The sequence below is a fragment of the Aptenodytes forsteri genome, unplaced genomic scaffold (genome assembly GCF_000699145.1).
Source record: "Aptenodytes forsteri isolate BGI_AS27 unplaced genomic scaffold, ASM69914v1 Scaffold534, whole genome shotgun sequence".
Taxonomy (NCBI): domain Eukaryota; kingdom Metazoa; phylum Chordata; class Aves; order Sphenisciformes; family Spheniscidae; genus Aptenodytes; species Aptenodytes forsteri.
Window position 1 is genome coordinate 1,891,023 of NW_008795712.1, and position 18,708 is coordinate 1,909,730.

Here is an 18,708-nt window from a genome sequence, read left to right on the forward strand (position 1 = left end):
GGTCCCCGCGCCTGCCGACAGAGCAGGCTGTGAAAGGCCAGCGACCCTTACCAGGGGCAGGCTGCGGGGCCGAACCGGGTCACCTCAAGGGCTGTTTGTTAAACTGCAGCTGCCCGCAGTCCTTAGGAAGAGCCTCCAAAACTGGGGCTCCCATTTTCTGAGTTATTCCAGTGGCCTGGTTTCAAAACGGGACGGCAGGGGACACCCCTGCCCTGGCCCTGCACACAGGGAGCCCGCTCTGAGGAGCTTCAGGGAGCCCCGAGAGGGCTTTGGAGAGGCACGGGGTGCAAGGGAGTGGCCGCCAGCGCGGCTCAGAGCAGCCGCCTCCCCGCTCTCCCCCTGCAGCTCTGCCCAAGGAAAGCCCCTGCCACCACCCCTCCCCTCGCCTCAGGCCGGCTTGTGTTGTGCCTCCAGGCGGAGGGGCCCTGGCTGAGGTGTGCACAGACTGGACTGACACATCCTAACGGTCCCACTGTCATTAATGGAGCTCATGATGATGAGTTTCGTAATTTCTACTGAAGGTTTGTCGAAATCGCTCACGCGCTTAATTCCTGGGCAAGTGCTGTCAACCCAGGAAAGCAAACGGTGAACAGTGCACCCACATCAGCCTCCCATGGGAGATGGCACAGCCTGCTCCACTGCCATGCCACCCCCTTCACAGACAGCGATGGCAAAGCCTCCACAAGAGAGGGGCCATGAGAATCCACCCCCCCCCCCCCGGCTATTCTACCTTGGTCTTACTGAAGGCACGTGTGAAAAGATGGGAGAAAAAGCTCCCTCCGCTGTAACATGTGGGACAGCAAGAAGCACTCAGCAAAGACCACGTTCAAGCCCTAAATGAATGCAATGGGCAAAGCTGCAAGCCGGAAAACAAAACCCGATGTCACAAGTCAAGGACCACAAATGATTAGGATTTCCAAGCCATTTTGAAGTGTTTCATATTCATCCTAAATTGCATATACTGTATGTCACATTATCTAATAACATAACTACGTTTCAAAATACTCCATATGTCTCTTGGAATCACGCTTGCATTGCTCTGAAAACCACAGCTGCGGAATGTCACAGCATTTTTGAATTTAAAATTTGCAACCTTAAGTAATGAACACTGTTTGCATTTAATTTCCTTATTTCTTAAAAATAATAAAAACAAATGATTATGGGTTTGTGAATTTGTACATTTCTACTTGATTAACCTGCCTGATTAGATCACTTTTCTAGGCAACGATATTAATTTGGCGCAACTTCATAAACTGAGGGGCCAGATCAGAAACCCTCAGTATCATATGCAAAACCTCGACAGTCAAACCCCTGTATTTTTCCACAGCTGCTACTTGTTTGAATTACCACCTATCACTCAAGGAAAAAGCTAGCTGTGGCACAAAGGAGTTCTGCAAAATGCTGTCCTGGCGTTCACAGACAACAGCATAAATAAACCATAAAAGATAAGTACTATGCATGCACCAGGCCATTTCTGTCTTTTAAATAGCTTTAAAAAGTACTTTAGTCAAACTTAACAAGAATCAAGCAACACACAAAGGTTTAAGGAGCAGCCATTTCTGAACTGTGTTAAGAAATGTTGTTACTCTTAGTCATAAGACAGACCAAAGTCTTCATGAATTAAAAAAAAAAACCTAAAAATCCCCTAACAGCCCACTCTAAATCACCTTTGGGCTGAGACCAAGTAATTACAGCTTTAAAACAAAAGACCAATTTCTGAGAAAGTTGCAAAAGTAAGTGAGAGTAGGGAGGTCAGCAGGAAAGCTGGAAAATAAGCAAGTTAACTCCTGTGTCTCAAGTAACTTTCTGCATCTCCTGTAAAAATCTGCTGCAGACTGGGAAATGTACACAGTAAAAAATAGATGCTTGGGATGCAGCACAGAGGGCAAAGGACCCCCCCCAAATCCTATGATTTTTCAGTAGCAGCTAATCATACAAATGAAACCCAACTTTCTTCAGCTCAGAAACATCATCTCTCCTCAGGAATGGTTATTTCGCTATTAATTTTCAACTTCTCACCTTAAAATCGTTTCAGTCACAGAACTGCTCCTACTCAGGCTCAAAAAATGTGCACTTTGGAAAAACGCATTTTTCCATATTCACAGTTTGAACGAGTCATCTTCCTTTTCATATTTTTGGAATCAAGCAGAACCCATTCTTGGAAAATATTAATACAGAATTTTAAAAGCTTTGAGAAGTTTTTTAACAATTGCTTAAACTAGAAACTTCACCTGAAGAAAACAATCCTACTCTAGGGCATTCAGCATCTATTCTGATGATGGTAGATCAGCCCCTCGGCTGGCGCACCCATGCGGGAGGGTAACGGAGAGCTGATCGGTTCACAGAGAGGCAATGCAGCAACTAAATAATGTAAATAAATAATAAAGAAAAACAACTTGAGCAAAATCATCATTCAGCCCAGAAAAGCTTATCTGGAAACAGAGAACTTCCACCAATTATTAGGACAGAGGCGATATATCCTGCGAGGGTTAAACTTGAGCCTTGCTATTTTCTTTCATTTGCTTTCTGAAGAATTCTCCTTTGGTAAAAATCTCCCTTGCTTGGCCTCAGCCCAGAGGTTTTTAAAATTTACTGTTTGAAAGTCTAATAAAGTAATTTCAGCCATTTTTTTGACTTATCTAAAAGTGAAGTAATTTTCCTGACTCAAAACATGCAGATGTTTTGCTGCTCATGTTGCTTAAATACGACCCAACTGTACAAAACAAGACTTTCTAGCTGACTAACTCCTGAAGGGAATCCAAACCTTTTAATGATTTGAAAAACCCCACACAGCTAAACAAAAAGCACTGTAAGCAACACATTTTTAAGGCCTGGGTTGCATGTAGGCGAAGCGGTAACGTTTGTCAGTGCCGATCGCTGGGACAGAGCCTTCCATCGCCACCAGGAATGTGCAGCCTTTCTGCTCCAGCTGAACTCCAGCAGCTCGGCAGGAGGAAGGAGCTGCGATCCTGCAGGGCTGCACAACAGCTCACAATGGAGCCTTTCAGCTCAACAACATAACTTTTTTTGTTGGGTTTCTTTTTTATTTTATTTGTGCATTTTGGGGAGGCAAAGGGGAAGGAATGCAACCTTTTCATTTCCTCCTTGATAAAACGTAGTGAGTAAATTTCTTACCTACGTTTCTGATTCTTTGCAGAACCCTTTACGTGGGGTTTGCCGTGCCTGTATCTCGGCTTTCAGAGCAAAGCAGAAAGGGAGCTTGCCCCTGCGAGGCAGCACTTCTTGAACAAGAGCTGCCTCAACCCTTTGCACTTGCAAACTGCCAGATAAACTGCCCCCTGAAACTCTCCAGCCAGTGCTGGGCACCATAGGGAAGGCTCAAGAAACTAAGAAAATGCCCCGATTTCCAGTTAGAAACCACCCATTCCTGAAGGCAGACAAGAAAAAAAGATCAGCCTGAAGAACACAGGTCACTTCCAACACAGCTTCTCTACCAGGTGCAGATATTAAAAAAAATCTAGGAAATTTCTCCCAAAAATGATCATTACAAAGAAAAATGTGATGTTGCCAGTGTGAGAATCTTAATGTGGAACTGAACTGCTCAAAGGATCAGAAGAAATTTAAGTTTTGCACAGGGCAAAACAAGCGCCTGACAAATAAGGCCCGACTGCAAGAGCAGAGAGGGCGACAGACCTCCCACCCACGCTGGCCACCAGCCGTAAGCCCCAGGCTCCCCTGCTACAGCTCCAAACTAGACACCGAGATGCACAAAAAACACCTTAGAAATAAGCCAATTCAAAGTAAGGACAACTTGAGACCTCCGAACCTCCCATCCTGGGGACAGAAGTTGTGTCACTGAATAGTGACAGCGGGGCTGGCTAGACAGATGGTTTTTTCAGTTGTTCTGCCCCAAAGGTCCAAACCAGATCAACACAATTACCGTCTGCTCTCCCATGGGCTGAACCTTTTTCATCACCAGCTCTGTCCGTCTGCAGGACCAGCCCACAGCTTGGCCAAGGACCTTTAGTGACACAGGAACCACACAAGAAAGCAAAAAGCAGAGGGCTATTCAAGCAGAAGGGGTGTATCCTTCAGCAAATCACAAAAAGCGGGTATTTCTGCTTGAATGCCCAAAAAGCCCTAGAAGAAAGCACCTAAAGAGAAGAAAAAGGGGACTGAGTTTGTTCTAGCTACTCTGATGCTGAGTGGTGAGTTTACCCAGGATCAGTCAAACCTCCAGGGAAAGGCAAATGTTAGGTGACTGATGGGTGGCCCAGATGTCGGGGAAACCGTGGCTGACGCTTGGAAAATGCATCAGGCAAAGAGGGAATGCCAGGTCCTGCCACTGCAATGTGGCCCCTTCCTTGCCCAGCCAAAAAGAAATGACTAAAAGATTCAGGATCTGAGTTTCTGGCAGCTGATAATTGCATGTAATAGGCCAAGGGAGCTCAATTTTCAGTGCTTCGAGGACAAGCAGACCTAGGAGAGCTGGTTTGCCAGTGCCTTGGGGTTTTATCCAAGACACGGACTGAAGATACGCAGGCAGAACATGCGAAGTGCAGAATCACATCCTCCATGTACCTGTAACCACCAAGTTATCTCACGTTTGTTATGATGGTGCAATACCAGCCACTTCTTCTACATGAAACCTTACATACGCGTGGCAATAAAAGCATCTTTCACAAAAATTTCTTTCAGTCCTGCAGTCTTATGCTATTTCCACCACTGTTACTGGTACAGGTCCGTGTACGATTCTCACTGGATAACATCACACAGGGCTTTCCTCCATATAATCCTTTCTTATTTTTCCCTAACCATATGTTACACGCACGTTCAATGGCACTTTATTTCTCTGCAGACAGGTACGCTTCCCGACTGCTTTAACTGCCAGCTCAGGTTCTGTTTCTGGGAGAAACACATTTACAGAGTTGCACTGAGTTTCAGTTTGATTTCTTGTTGAGGAGTGTACGTGAATAAATATCTCATTTTGATTTTTATTGTCTTAAGGCAATTCAAATGCACTTTAAATGTTACTACGTGCATCAATTTACAGCAACATAAACCAACATTTTCTAAGTTTCACATATATAAATTGTGCTTCTCCACCACTGATGTGAAAATTACTAATAAATTTCCACATTCAAAATTTTGAAAATTTCCATCTTCTATAGCTACATATAAAAAAGGCTTTGGAAGCAAAAAGGTAAAGTCATGTCTCCACTGAGTTCATGACAGAACTATGGATATCAGTTGTACATGTTTATGTTGATGCATCCAGACCACTTATATATAGGTTGATTTCATGATCAAAATATAAATAAATGTATAAATACAAATCAATTGGATCACACACTAGGAGGTGACCTCATACTAACATAGCTCCTAAAATTCCAGCTGAATGAAGGGTCCCATAGAGCTTGGGGAAGAGAAGTAAAATAAAAGCAATCCTTGTCCCAAATCTAAATACTGCAATTATTATTGCAAAATTATTGCAATGCTGTGATGCAATAGTAAAGCATTCTGCATGTCAGCAAATAACTGCTACTCACTATTATTTTAGGAATTTTTTCTCTTAACCTGCAGAGTGAAGCTACTTTGTAGTTACATTTAAAGGACTTCTAGGAATTTTGTTGGTATTTAGAAAGGAATATCAGCACTGAGAAACAAATCTGCATGTATCTAAGGATACAGAAGAAGCTCTGTGATGTTAAACAGCACAGGAGAAATTTGCAACCATGCAATTAAAGGATGTATTATGAGACCGTGAAAAACTCTGAGAAGTTAATTAGGGATGCATGTTCACTTTTCAGCTGTGCATTTGCTGACTTCTGAGAGTTTACACATTTAAAATTTAATATTGCATTAGCCTTCATTATTCCTGGATTTTCAAACTTTTCACTGGGAGTTTCCTTTATGCTCCTTTAGACATTCCAGTCAATCGTTTTATTGAAGACCACGTGCGCTGATACTGCTAGTTACAACTGAGGAGCTAAAGCAGATGCTCCTCCAAGTCTGACACATAGACTTCAGTGCTCAGCTCAGGTGAAAGAAAGTAAAACCCCTGAAAGTCTCATGAGCTAGTTTCAAGTCCCTGTTGTTCTGTTATTTCAGATATGTATTTCTCCAAATTACACAAACTATGCTAATTGTACAAAACACCAAGCAGAACTTCCACATTTCTGCAATTAAGCAACATCCAATTGGCCGTACTTACAGAAAATTCAAATAAAGTCACTCCTGACTAAGCACGAGATATTTCATACAAACAATACATTTGGAAAGTGACCTCAGCTGACAGCAGGGGTATGGGGGTGAGTTCAAGTATCATTTTGATTTTAACATAAAAATACAGCAGTATAGCAATGCCAATATCTGACTTGATATCCTCCCATCCCGACGTTAACAGGGATGGACTGAAACACCCAGCTGGGCAGGAGCACGGAGCACCTCGGGGAGATACCTACCGCTGCGGTGGTAACTACACTGCTGGCATGTGGTATCTGCCAGGAGAAACTTTCTGATTTGCAGCTCTCCCAACACACAGCAATTCCCCAGAGAGCCCCATGCAGTATTTACTGCACCAAATGCAAGAGCTGCTCCTGACCTCAGAAGAAATATTGCTGGAGTAGAGAGCCACAAAGCTTAGACAGCCCCAAAGTTTATCCTATGAATGAGCCACCCGAAAGAACAGTTAGTGACAAACAGAGAAGCAGCAAAGCAATCTTCAAGGTCTTCCCAAAAATACTCCCTGAACCTGAATGTTACCCCAGGATTCCCAAAGATTTGAGCAGGAGTGAGATACCTCTGTGCGCTCGCACATGGGTCTGGAAACAGTTGTAATACTTGTATTTCTTCCCACATATTCCACACTCGTAAGACCCTGAAAAACAAGACAGAAAAGTATACATCACCATATTAGATCAGGAAAAACAGCCTCACCACATACTTATCCATAAACTGGGGACAAAAGAATGCAGTTTGCAGCAAAGTAATTTTTGGAAGGTTCCTGGAGATAAATGCAGGAAATCACTATCCCAGACTCAATTCTTTTTTCAGCCTTATTTAAGATTCCTTGGCATATTACCCTGAACTTACATTTTCAGTATATCTTCATAACTTTGCTAACATGAAAGGGCCACTCTCAAAATAGCCTGACTTATAATTTTATAACAATGACTAATATTTCCTATGGACAGAAATAACCTTGAATAACTTTTCAGTAAGTTCCTTGTATATGGGAAAAAAAGCTTTTCAACTGAAAAAAGAAGGCAATATGTTATCTTGAGGCAAGGAGTTTTCAAAATTTCTCAAGAAATGCACAATGTACAAATTTCTCAAGAAACCCACAGAGATTTGGTAAATACCCACCCAGAGGAAACCAAATAGATACAAATAGAACTTTTGACCTTTTTAAGGAAAAGCACATGACCACAGCAGTCTCTTTTCTCAATTTGTGTCTCTAATTCCAGAAAACACACATCTGCAAACAGTCATTTGAAATGAAACCAGAGAAACAGAACTGGGACAATCATTTGTAAAGATGAAATTATGCAATGAATTTAGCCTCTTCTGTTTATTGGACAGGCAGACAGAAATTTCCTTAGATTTGTTATTTAAGTTGATTCAACCTTTTTTTTTCCCCACTCCAACTTGGTGAACAAAAAATAAATTCACCTTTCAAGCTCTCACTTGCAAAATGTATTGCATTTCTTAGCTGTCCTCTTAGCTGTGCTCTTCAGTAGGGCGAGAGCAGCACTTACTGGAAGAGGAGGTGGGAGAAAGAAGGGCTGAATATTATTTTGTCTGAACGTAGCATTTCATTTCCATGGACGCTTCCTCACGCAGCCTTGAAACAATCTTTTCCTGACCATGCAAAACAGTAAAACTCAGAGACGAGCCACAAACAAGAACAAAACATTCACACACACATCCAAATAAATACTCCCAAACATCTTTTTACAGCAATACTTACCCAGCGCTACTCAAAGTGAGCTCTTTCCAGGAACAAAACCAACTGTGTTTTTTGAACATGCTATACCCATGTTCTTTTTTTCCCTTCCCATGCCCTATTGCTTACAGCTTGGGAAGAAGACAACCCTCCTTCCAGTTCATGACAGCGCTGAATTCCCTGTCCATCATTGCTGGCATCACTTGGGACTGTCTTTTGAGCTTGGGAGGCTACTTTGTCACTGACGCTGAAAGAGGCAACTCGCTACAGTCCAATACACAAGAGTACACATCTGAAAAAATACTCTAAAATACTGATATTATAGTCAGTTGACTATGTCTGATTTGGTCCATAGCCTTTTAATTATCATAGCTAGTTGTATTTTATATATAGATATACATATATGGGACAGTCATCACCCGTGGTCACTCCATGCAGGCTTTTTCTAAGTGAAATCCTGGGTATCAGCAAGTCGGCAGCATCTGCCAGCCCTCATTTTCCATGTTCAAGGAACGATTATATTCATCGCCAACCTCCAAAATTCTTTCCTGAAAACTATTCCAGCTGGAGCCCCAAAGCAGCACCGCCAGAAGACGAGCGCACTCATCATCACTTGGGCCCTACCAACCACTAACCCTGTGCAACAGCTGAGGTTCAGCTGTACCAACAGCAAAATGCAACTGACACCCACCCACACCCCGAAACAGCGCTGCTTACACACAGAGCACTGGGAAAACAGGTAAAAAACAGCAAGGGACTCTAGGTTGAATTTTTTTCCCCGTTTTTCTTTTATTTCCCCCTTCCTCTGGAGATAGTGTATGGCACATAAATGCATTTGGTTATGCAGAAGTTCTTCAAGAAGAATATCACCTGTACAAGTAACTGTGTAGTGCCTTCCCTCTGCAATAGGAAACCAAACTGGTGCTGCAGCCCTCATGCTAGGGGCTGTGTCTGGAAAGCAAGGGCAGGAGCCGAAGGCAGGAGAGGGACTGGCGCATCCCATGGCCAGTGCTTTTGTGCGGATGTCCTGAAGCACCCAAGACTCAAGTGCAACCTGGGGAAAGCTGGAGTCATCTTCTTTGAGGGGGGTACCTCTACCCACCTCCTACACGCAGACGGTAGAGCACTGCCCCAGGAGGACAGCGAGTTTGTGGAGGGTGTAAGGGAGGTGCATTACAGATCTAAAGTCCTGCAAGTCACCGAGACAACTCATCGGCCACAACTGTGTACTCAGCACACTACGATTTGGGAGGCAAAGGCACAGATCCTCATATTAGAGAAAGGAGGGATGACTTGCCACAATAAATGTGTTATTAGAGCGGAGGAAAGATGAAGTGGTGGGGGGGAAAGACACCGCTACATGTTAAGGCCTTACAAAGAACATGCCCGTGTTGCCTTGGACACTGCCACCATGGTCATGGTTTATCTGGGACTTTGTCCACATCAGGATGTGTCATGCAGGTTAAAGCTGTTTGTAGTAGGAGGGGAGATGGGGAAGGTTTTTGGTTAGTTGGTGCATTCAGATTTGCCAGGCTTTTCCTCAGCCTCGCAGTTGGAATTTGGGCAACACACCCATTGCATCCAGAGCTTTCCCTTGCTCCCTGATCCCTGGTTAGACTTTCACACCCTTCCATCACATACCGGACGTGTATCTCAATGCATGGTCAAAAATCCAGGTCCCTGAATATCGATTTCGTGTATATCCAACGGGAGAGCCACGTTCCACTGCTTTTCCATCTAAATTGTGCAAAAAAAAAACCAGAAAAGAGCCCTTAAAGTGGATGCATTTCCAAAGAATAATGATGGCTGAAGCCTATTAAAAATTTCCAAGACCCATCTGTCCCTGTGGCTTGCTAACAAGATGTCAGAGGTCACAGAGTTTCTTAAGGCTTCTGCAGCACTATTTTATTTGGTATAACTAGGGAGAATCCAAAGTGCTCTTGAATTATGTGTGCTGAGCGGCTCAGCAACTGGCATCAGCATCATGGCATGAATCAAGCATGTGCATGTAAGATTGATAGTCTCAAAGCAGAAGGATTCACTCTTCACTTTGTCTCAGAAACTTTTCTGATTTAATACATTACTTGAAAAATCCTCTCCAGAATGTTTCCTGTAAAGCACAGACCGGATTGAGAGTTTAAATAGTCTTGTATAAAACTTCTGATCAACTCGCAGATAACTCAGTCCTCCAAAACACAAATACTGACCTGATGGTATTCCCAACATCAGAAAATGATCCAGATCAGCCAAACAGTCTCTCCCCCTTTCTCTTTGATTTACAATGCAAGTGCCATTGTCTTTTCCTCTCCTTTCTAGATAGCTTCATGGTGGACTTCTCTGCCTTTTTGCCCTGACACCCCCGCCCTGAGAAATGTTCATGTCTTGGAGCTCTTCAGATGACCCTGGCCTAAGGCCAGCATGTGACGCTAGCAAGAAAAAAGAAGAACAGAACAGGAAATACTGCATCTCGGAGCTGTGCAAGGTGAGAAACACACCACATACGAGGCAGGGAGACCCCGCGGTACCACGGGGGGTTACAGATCAGTGGACGGGGAGGAGCGTGGGATCCGCAGCAGCAGTTATCAGTCTGCTGCTAACCGGGCACAGGGATACAGCCAACCACTCCGTTGGCTTCCTTTGCTTGGGATGCCCGAAGGGGGACCCCACGGGACTTGCAAGACTTCTGTGGAAAAGCAGATGAAAGGGAAATGGTCCAAAACCACAAACACCAGCACCGGCTCTTCGGCTGGGGGACTGCAGCCACTGCCACCACCCATCCTGCTTCGCTGCATCCGCTTTCATCCATCGCGGGGTTTGGGCTGCTCCAAACAGATGGAAAGAGTCTGGAGTAGTCCAAAGTGCAGGGAGAGACATGTGAACATGTAACTAAACAGGAGGCAGCATACACAAGGCCTAATTTGATGAAAACGCTACAAGTGAACAGCACCAACTGAGCTGGGAATCCCTGTTATAAATTGCTCTAAGCAACAACTAAAAATATAAATATAGCACACTCCTGCAGTAGATGTAGTGACTCAAAAAGAGACATAAATCTTCTAATGCGCATTTCAGTCAAGTCCCGAAGCTGAGCCCCGCAGGAAAGCTGTCTGTCACTTGGAGCCACATGTGCCCTGAAGCCTTCAACACCGTGGCCCCGGCTCAGACAACACATCCCCCATTTAACTGACCGTCCCCAGCACACCATGAAAGGAGACAGTCTGGGGGTCGGCATTTCCATACGAAGGAGAGGGATTCATTTACTCCCAATTCATCACTGCATCATGAATTATGACAAAAAATAACCAATTTACTCCCAATTCATCACTGCATCCTGCATCATGAATTATGACAAAAAATAACCATTTTCGACACCTCCCATCTCAGCTTCCCTGATGAAGGCAAATAAAATCCTACCAAAGCCTTGCCTTTCTGCACGGCTGAAGTGATTTAGATACAGGGCTACCAGATCACATCACGAGAAAGGCTTCAGGGAGAAAATCTCCTGGAAGTACCAGTGAGCAGCAGCAGCAGAGAGCACAAAGCCTTTGCTCCAGAGGTAGGAGGCACCGGCATCTTCAGCTGTTCGCAATCTTGGGCTGTTCCAGAGCAGCAGCCGAACTTGCCAGCGAAGCAGCAGGCACGGGACGTTTCTTGTGCGAGTTACACAGATGTCTGCAGTGATGGAAATAGTGCCTGTCTGTGGTTTCTGTGGGGGGATGGAGGGGACCAGAAGAATTGACTGGGAGCCAGTTCAAGAAACCACAAGGAACTGATATCGGGGCACCATGGTCGGTCCACACAGAGCACAGTATTTGGTGGCCAAACAGAAAAGTTATTCAGAGCCACCTCCCCGACAAACAAGAGTTATGTGAATGGTGGATGAATGGGGGCACTTACAGGGCTCTTTTCACAAAGGAATCGGCTGCCAACTGCCAAGCGCCTCAGGACCAAGTTGCCTTTAAAGAAACCCAGCGCGAGGCTATAAAATAACAAATATGATGCACATTTCACTTGAAAAGGCACTTCCAGATAGAAGTTCTCCAGTTTACATTCTACGGCTTTCAACCACCACTTGTTAACTAGTAAATAACTCTCTGTCCCTCTCCCCGTGGTGCCTACACATTAAATAGCGTCCCCCCTCACACCAGCCTGTCCCCAACGCTCTCCATAGGTACGACATGATGGTGTACATCCAAGTTAGCCAACAGCAAAAGCCCGTTTTCCACTTTGCACAACAATATAGTCAACTCAGGGGGCATCATCTGCAGAACAGCCGCTGCCGCCCAGCCAGAAGCCATGGGGAGAAGAGGGTCCTACATGGCAGACACCTGATCTGCATCAAGGGCTGGTGACCATGGCTGAAGCAGAAGCTCCTATTGCCTCCGATCAGCAGCAGTCTCTCCACCCATCCCTCCTGGGGTGGCAGGGTCACCTCCGCATTTCAGGGTTGCCCAGGCAATGATCAACCTCTCAGGAGCTGTGGGGACACAAAAGCCCTGAATATACACAGAGTATATTGTAAGATCTTTAAGTTGGAACCAGTTATAGACTTCTTAGGCTTTCCCTAGATGTTTTGACCCTGCTTAAACAGCAGTGACCTCCCACCCTGCCGTTCTTAGTGGCTGGGGGGGGGGGGGGGGGGGGGGGGCGAAGGACAACAATGCTCCCAATACAGTCACCAGCTGATGACACACTCCAGGGTTTCTTTCCAACAGCGTGGACAATGATCAAGCAAAAACCAAGAAAAAATCTAACATCAATACCTCTTTCTGTCCTACTGGGGAAGAGAGGACAAGCAGGACAACAATGCTCCCAATACAGTCACCAGCTGATGACACACTCCAGGGTTTCTTTCCAACAGCGTGGACAATGATCAAGCAAAAACCAAGAAAAAATCTAACATCAATACCTCTTTTCTCTCCCCCTGCACGACAAACCAATCCCAACAGCAGTGCTGGGCAGCTCAAATTAGCATTCTCCTGAGTCCTTCAAAGGAAACATGGTCCAACTGCTCTTTCTTCTTTATATCAGCAACTGCCTTTGGCTCTCAAAAATCACTGCTGGGACCTGCTCCATGTCAGAACCAACAGAGGAGTGCCTTTAGCAAGAGCAGTGCCTCTCCAGGATCCCGCAGAAAGCCCTTTCCCTGGAGCGGGAGGAGAGAAGAGTCTGATGTTCACAGAAAAAAAAGAAAAACCTTCATCACCGCTCGAGGTGGGGTGGGGATAGGAAGTACTGTTTTGGAAGTGGCACACCACAGCCAGCCAAAAGTCAAAATTATTCCCACAACGTTACTAGTAATCAGAAAAACAAACAAACAGCAACCTGTAAAACCTGTTTTTGAGCTAAATCTAATTATTCACAGAAAGCAGCCACTTTCCCCAAAGCAACTTTCCTCAAAGCATTTCAACTTTTTCTCAGGCTTTCCTCCTGAGTGCCTCCTCATCTGTGCCCAACATACCTACCACCAGCCCTGGGTTCGCCATGAATTTCGCACATGACTGATGGGCAAGTCATTTAACATGTCCAAAGAAAGTAATAAGCTTTCTCTTACAGTTACCTTGATCTTGGTTGAGTCTTTAGGGGTGACAAGATACAAACAGATAGCAAAAGTTAAAGGTCAATAATCCTGAGCCAGGACCCTGAGATTGATGTGCACCTTGGCTCTGGTCCCTCCAGCAGAGCTGAGCTTCCATGAACGGCTCTCCAGAGTTTCGTTCCTCTCCCCAACACCATGGATTCAGGGAACCGAACAATGGGGTGTGTTACCCACAGCTTACCGAGCGTCTGCTGGTTGCGGACCCCACCTATGACCACGCAGATCTCCGCGGGCACATCTCCCGGCCCATCCTTTATGTTCTTCTTGGAATCTTTGGTGTCATCCTGCCAGATCACCTCTTCGATATAGTCATCTGGTACCTCTGTTTTCACCTTCACCTCAGTCATCATTCCAGCCTCTTCACTGGGTGAGGACTGAGATGTCACCGAATCGGAGCCCTCCGCTTTCGGGCTCCGCGGGCTCCTCTTCAAACACTCTCTGAATGGGGGGAAAAGAGGAGAAAACATGAATTCTCGTTGTCAAGCGCTCACTTTCTCATCATTAGGACATAATTAAAGGTACTTTCTTTTAATGCAATTTATTTAAAGTAAGTATGGGTAAGTATGCGTGTCTGTCATACATGGTAAGTAAGTAAAATTTAACCAGACAAAAGTAATAAAACCATTTGCTAGTAATGAAAATAACCTTAATCATCACAAACAATAGTAGGAGTCATAAACAGACCGGACCACTAAACAAGAGCACAGAATATCACCTGGTTCCTAGCAGGCCAGGAGCACAACTCCAGCAGTCCTGACATCGAGTATTATGCCAAGACTAGTCCATATATGCAAAAGAAAAGCCACATCCCCCTGACTTTTTTAATTTGGAGCTATCTCCACCCTTGTGTGCTCCTCCATGCGTTCATCTACCATCGCATCCTCTCTTTTAACCCTTCAAAGCAACCTAACATCCTATGGTATTCGTATGGCCTTATTTAACACATACAGTGGTGATCAAAGGGGATCATCTGTAGTATAATGATATTTAGGGAGACTATTACGTTACGGACAGATACAAGTATCAAAGATGACAGAGAAAGTGTGATGGATGGGGAAAGACCGAGGGAAGAAAGGAGGGATCCAGTGTATTTAGAAACAGATTAAGGAAATGGTATGTGTTTTCATCTTGGAAAGAGAAAGCTGGAAATTCATAGGAGAAATCAATCTAAATAAAGAAATATTCAAAGCCCCTTATGAAAAGGAAGGAAACTGGACACCCCAAAGCTGTAAAACAACATCAACAAGTGCTACGATGGCAAAAGGCAGAGGGAGTTTGAGCACGACAGATGAGGACCAGGTAATAAGCCAGCGTAGCTCCTTTTCCAAATGCACCATCCCACCACTTATTATGGGCTCCCTGTTTTTAATACTGGTTATTAATAATTCCAACATGCAATGCAAAGATAAAATAATTGCTGGTTCAGTCTGTGCAGAAATCAGAAGAACTAAATATATAATAGCTTAGACTACCCAGAAACAGAGATTTTAAAGACTGTGACATATTTAGAGTCACGTAAACACTGGGAACAGCCGAAGGTGTTTGAAAACTTTTAAAGCAGAAGTAATAGGCAAAATAAAGTGAAGAACAGGTTGAACTTATGGATGAGAGTCATCAGACCATGCAATAGCAAAAGAGAAGGAAATCCCATTGCTTGGAACATCATAGAAAGTCAGAACAAAGTATGAATTAAAATGCTAGAAAACTAACACCTGCAATGGTTTCTGATAGGGGTTATGAAGCTGGTAGACAAATCAAATGCTGCAACTGCAGGCGAAAGCGTCCAGTGGGTAATCCTGGGAGGATGGAGAGGAGAGGAGCAGATGAACGAAGAGAACAATCTTCTGCAATAATTACTGCACAACCTCCTACATGGACATGTAGTTGCTATTTCAAAATGGGTCAGTCACATCATATTGCCAGATATTTTATTACTCATCCCTTCATTCTCATTATGGCATGAAATGGACAATTAATAGCCCCTAAACAGCGAGAATTAGCCTCCCCACTCATTCCCATCCTCCTCACACATACTCCCCAAAGCTCCCAAAATCATACAGTGCTTTTACAAGTGAGAAAGATGAATTAAGACAGAGAAAATGTGGTTGAAAGCTGGACAATCTTTATGGTAATATTATTGGATGCCCAAAAGGTCCATCAATCTCACCCGACAGCGGCGTGGCTGAGCACCCGTTCTAAAGCCAAGGGAAAGGCAGCAGCCAGGAGCAAAAAAAAAAGTACAAAATATTCAGCAATCAGCAAAGGGTGGGATTAATTGCAAATCAATCAAACCGAGAAAGTGTGAAACGCAAAACACTCATAAAGGCAGCAAAAGCAATAGGGTGTGTGGGGGGAAACAGTGAAGGAACATCAAAATCAAACCAGTACAATTCCCACTGGTAGGCAGAAAGGTGAAAGCAGTCAGTGAAAGCCAGCTCTGCACCTAAAGTGAAGGCAAAATGCCTCCATTATAGACGGTACAGTAACCTGTACTTGCCAATCATGGACAAAACAACATAAAAATCAATGCAGGAGCCAAGTGATGTGGAATTAAAAGCTAATACAACTAGCAGTGAGGCTAAGGATACAGCTTTCTGAGGAGATTATAAATTGGGTAAGAACATAAGAGACCTTCTAATGGCACCCGGCTTTGCATCGCATCACATTTGAGTATAAAAAAGATCACCAGTACATGGCACGAAGTGAGCAACAGGCCACGTGCTGCAAGGCAAAATGGCGTCCTCAATATGTGTTGCTCCTGAGTAGAGGTATTTCCACAGGGCTCCTGAAACGGTCGGTGTGGGGCAGATTTATTAATGCTCTGGAATTAAATTGAACATCACTGTTGCTAAAAATTACGGGTGACCCATGGAGGGGTGGAGAGCAATGACTGTGAAAGGGACACCAACGTAAGCTAGCTCTGGCCAAGCTGAGCAGTTCTAGCGTAGTCAAATGTGTCCAGGAACGTGGGTGCACCCATGAACAGCACCCACGGTGCTCAGCTGTGATCCCAGCAGGCCGGACACGCTGCAGCCACACAGAGCCACACTCTGACCTGAAGGACTAATGCAATTTTCAGATACATATGCTTGAGATCAAACATGGAGGTAATTTTCTCCTTGTACGAAGCCGTGGTGAAGCCAGTCCCAGCGTACTGCAGACAACTGAGCGCCCTCGTTTTTAAAAGGTGATTAGAAAAGTTGGAGACGGTTCAAAAAAGAGGCACTGAAATGTTTCAAGACTGGGAAAAGATACTTTATGACTTTGTGAGGCCAAACAACTTCAATCTGTTTCTCAAGCCAAAAGGAAGACTGAGAGATGATTTGACTGCAGCATATTATCATCTTCATGGGGAGAAAATACTGTCTTTCCTTAATTTGGCAGGGAAGAGCAGAGTACGAGCTCATCGCTGGAAGCTGGAACCAGTTGAAATGAGGCATAAAATATTAGCACGGATGGTGGTCCACTGGAACAACCATTTTCCAAAGGATGTGCTCAGGGAGAACACATCTCTCCAAGTCGTCAAACCCAGAGTATCTGTATCTGGCTGGCCCCAGGTTACTGGGCTCAGTACAGATGTGCACCGGCCAGACTTGGTGGCCTAAAGCTGTAGGAATATAGAAAATATTAGACCAGACCAATGGACCCTCAAAACCTTTGCTCTTCACGCACGCTGACTTTCTGGATCCATCTCTGCCGAGAAAGTAACTCTCCAGCTGGGATGTCTGCTCTTAGGTGGGACCTAAACCTGCAACTATTAACTGAAAGCAATACTATTCCTCTGACATTGCCCCATATGTTATAAGCCTGAGCAGGTACTTGGTGTACAGAAGGACACCAGCCCCAAATATTTTAGCAACTGTCTTCTGCATGATTTCATAGTACAGAAGCCCTGAAAGGAGCCTGCTGATCCTCTCAAAAACAAAATAAGCAAAACCATAAAAAACATAGCACCACTGGATTTTTACAACAATCTTACAACAATTTTACAACAAACAGAGGCCTTCTCTGTCTTTGGACGCTTTCTAGGCGAGATGAAGGCAGCAGCCAGCAGATGTACAAATCTGCTACACCCAGGTTACAGAATGGGTACAGATGTACCCACTGCGTGTGTCAGGGAGGCGAACCCACAGCCCCGCAACGCTCCCCGTTGAGCACCCCAGCATCGCATGCAAGGCCAGGCACTGCCCGGTGACCCAGCAGAGAGGTCTGCGCAGACCCACGTCCTGCTCAGATCCCAGGAAAAGAGCTCTAACGTGGTGAAAAGGGAATAAATTGTAAGCATTAAATTTTTTTTTTTCAGATTATCTGTATCTATAAAAATAAAAATACATATATATATAAAAATGTGTGTGTTTGTGTATGCACACACACACACATATATATGCATATACATATAAGAAGGACTGATACCTGTGTCTCTGGCAGCATCCCCTTGTTGCACCCAGCTCCTACCCCTTTCTGCCACGGCAGCCCCAGGACGCGCATTCTCTGCTGACACCCTGAGGTGCCGGCGTTTTATTGCATGAGCCAGATCCCGTTTCACAGCACCGAGGGCCCCGGCGTCCGGACTCTGGACTGTGCAAGCCAAAATGCACCATCCCTGAATGCAAGCTTTGCTGTTGACCTGCACCAGGCTGGAATCAGCCCCACACCACCTGAGAGCAGTTTTAGCTACTTTTTTCATGGCCGTCGCTTAAGAAGGAAGAGCTGTGTTCTCACGTTGCTCTTATTATTTCATACCTTGCAGAGATTTTCTAGCCACTGGCTGATGTCAAGCTTTAGCCAAACTTCAAATGCAGACTCTCTCCAGCTCAATGTCCAGAGGAACATTATGGCTTGCAGAATACCTTAAAATAAACATAGTCAAACAGCAACACAGGCCCAGCCCTCCTTTCTTCTCCTCTGGATGTGCTACGCAGGGGACAGAGGAGCCAGAAGACTCTGATTGCCTCATATGATGCACAAGAGGGGCATCACCAGCTGCTGATAACAGCAGGTGAAGGCGATGGACCCCTCCTACCTTCCCTGCACGCAGAGAACATCTTCCTTACCTCCATCCTTACAGCCCCCAAAGGACTGATGGACAGACTACACAGAACTTGTCTGAAGACTACAAAATGAGATCCTGGCAGGCGGTGGGGTCGACTCTTGCCCGCCTCTTGCTAGCAGTGACAGACAAAGCGGTCCCCAACAGCAC

At 44.8% G+C, this 18,708-nt stretch overlaps 1 protein-coding gene across 1 annotated transcript in view; it reads right to left on the bottom strand.

Annotated features, from left to right (window-relative positions):
- The window catches only part of ZNF618 (zinc finger protein 618), a gene marked incomplete at its 5' end in the record, with an annotated part of 90,386 nt that overhangs the window by 58,607 nt on the left and 13,071 nt on the right, over positions 1-18,708 (bottom strand). The window contains 3 exons of the mRNA XM_009283450.2: positions 6,764-6,841; positions 9,551-9,646; positions 13,690-13,946. Of these exons, the coding sequence (XP_009281725.2) occupies positions 6,764-6,841; positions 9,551-9,646; positions 13,690-13,946 (431 nt within the window). The remainder of the gene's footprint in view (positions 1-6,763; positions 6,842-9,550; positions 9,647-13,689; positions 13,947-18,708) is intronic.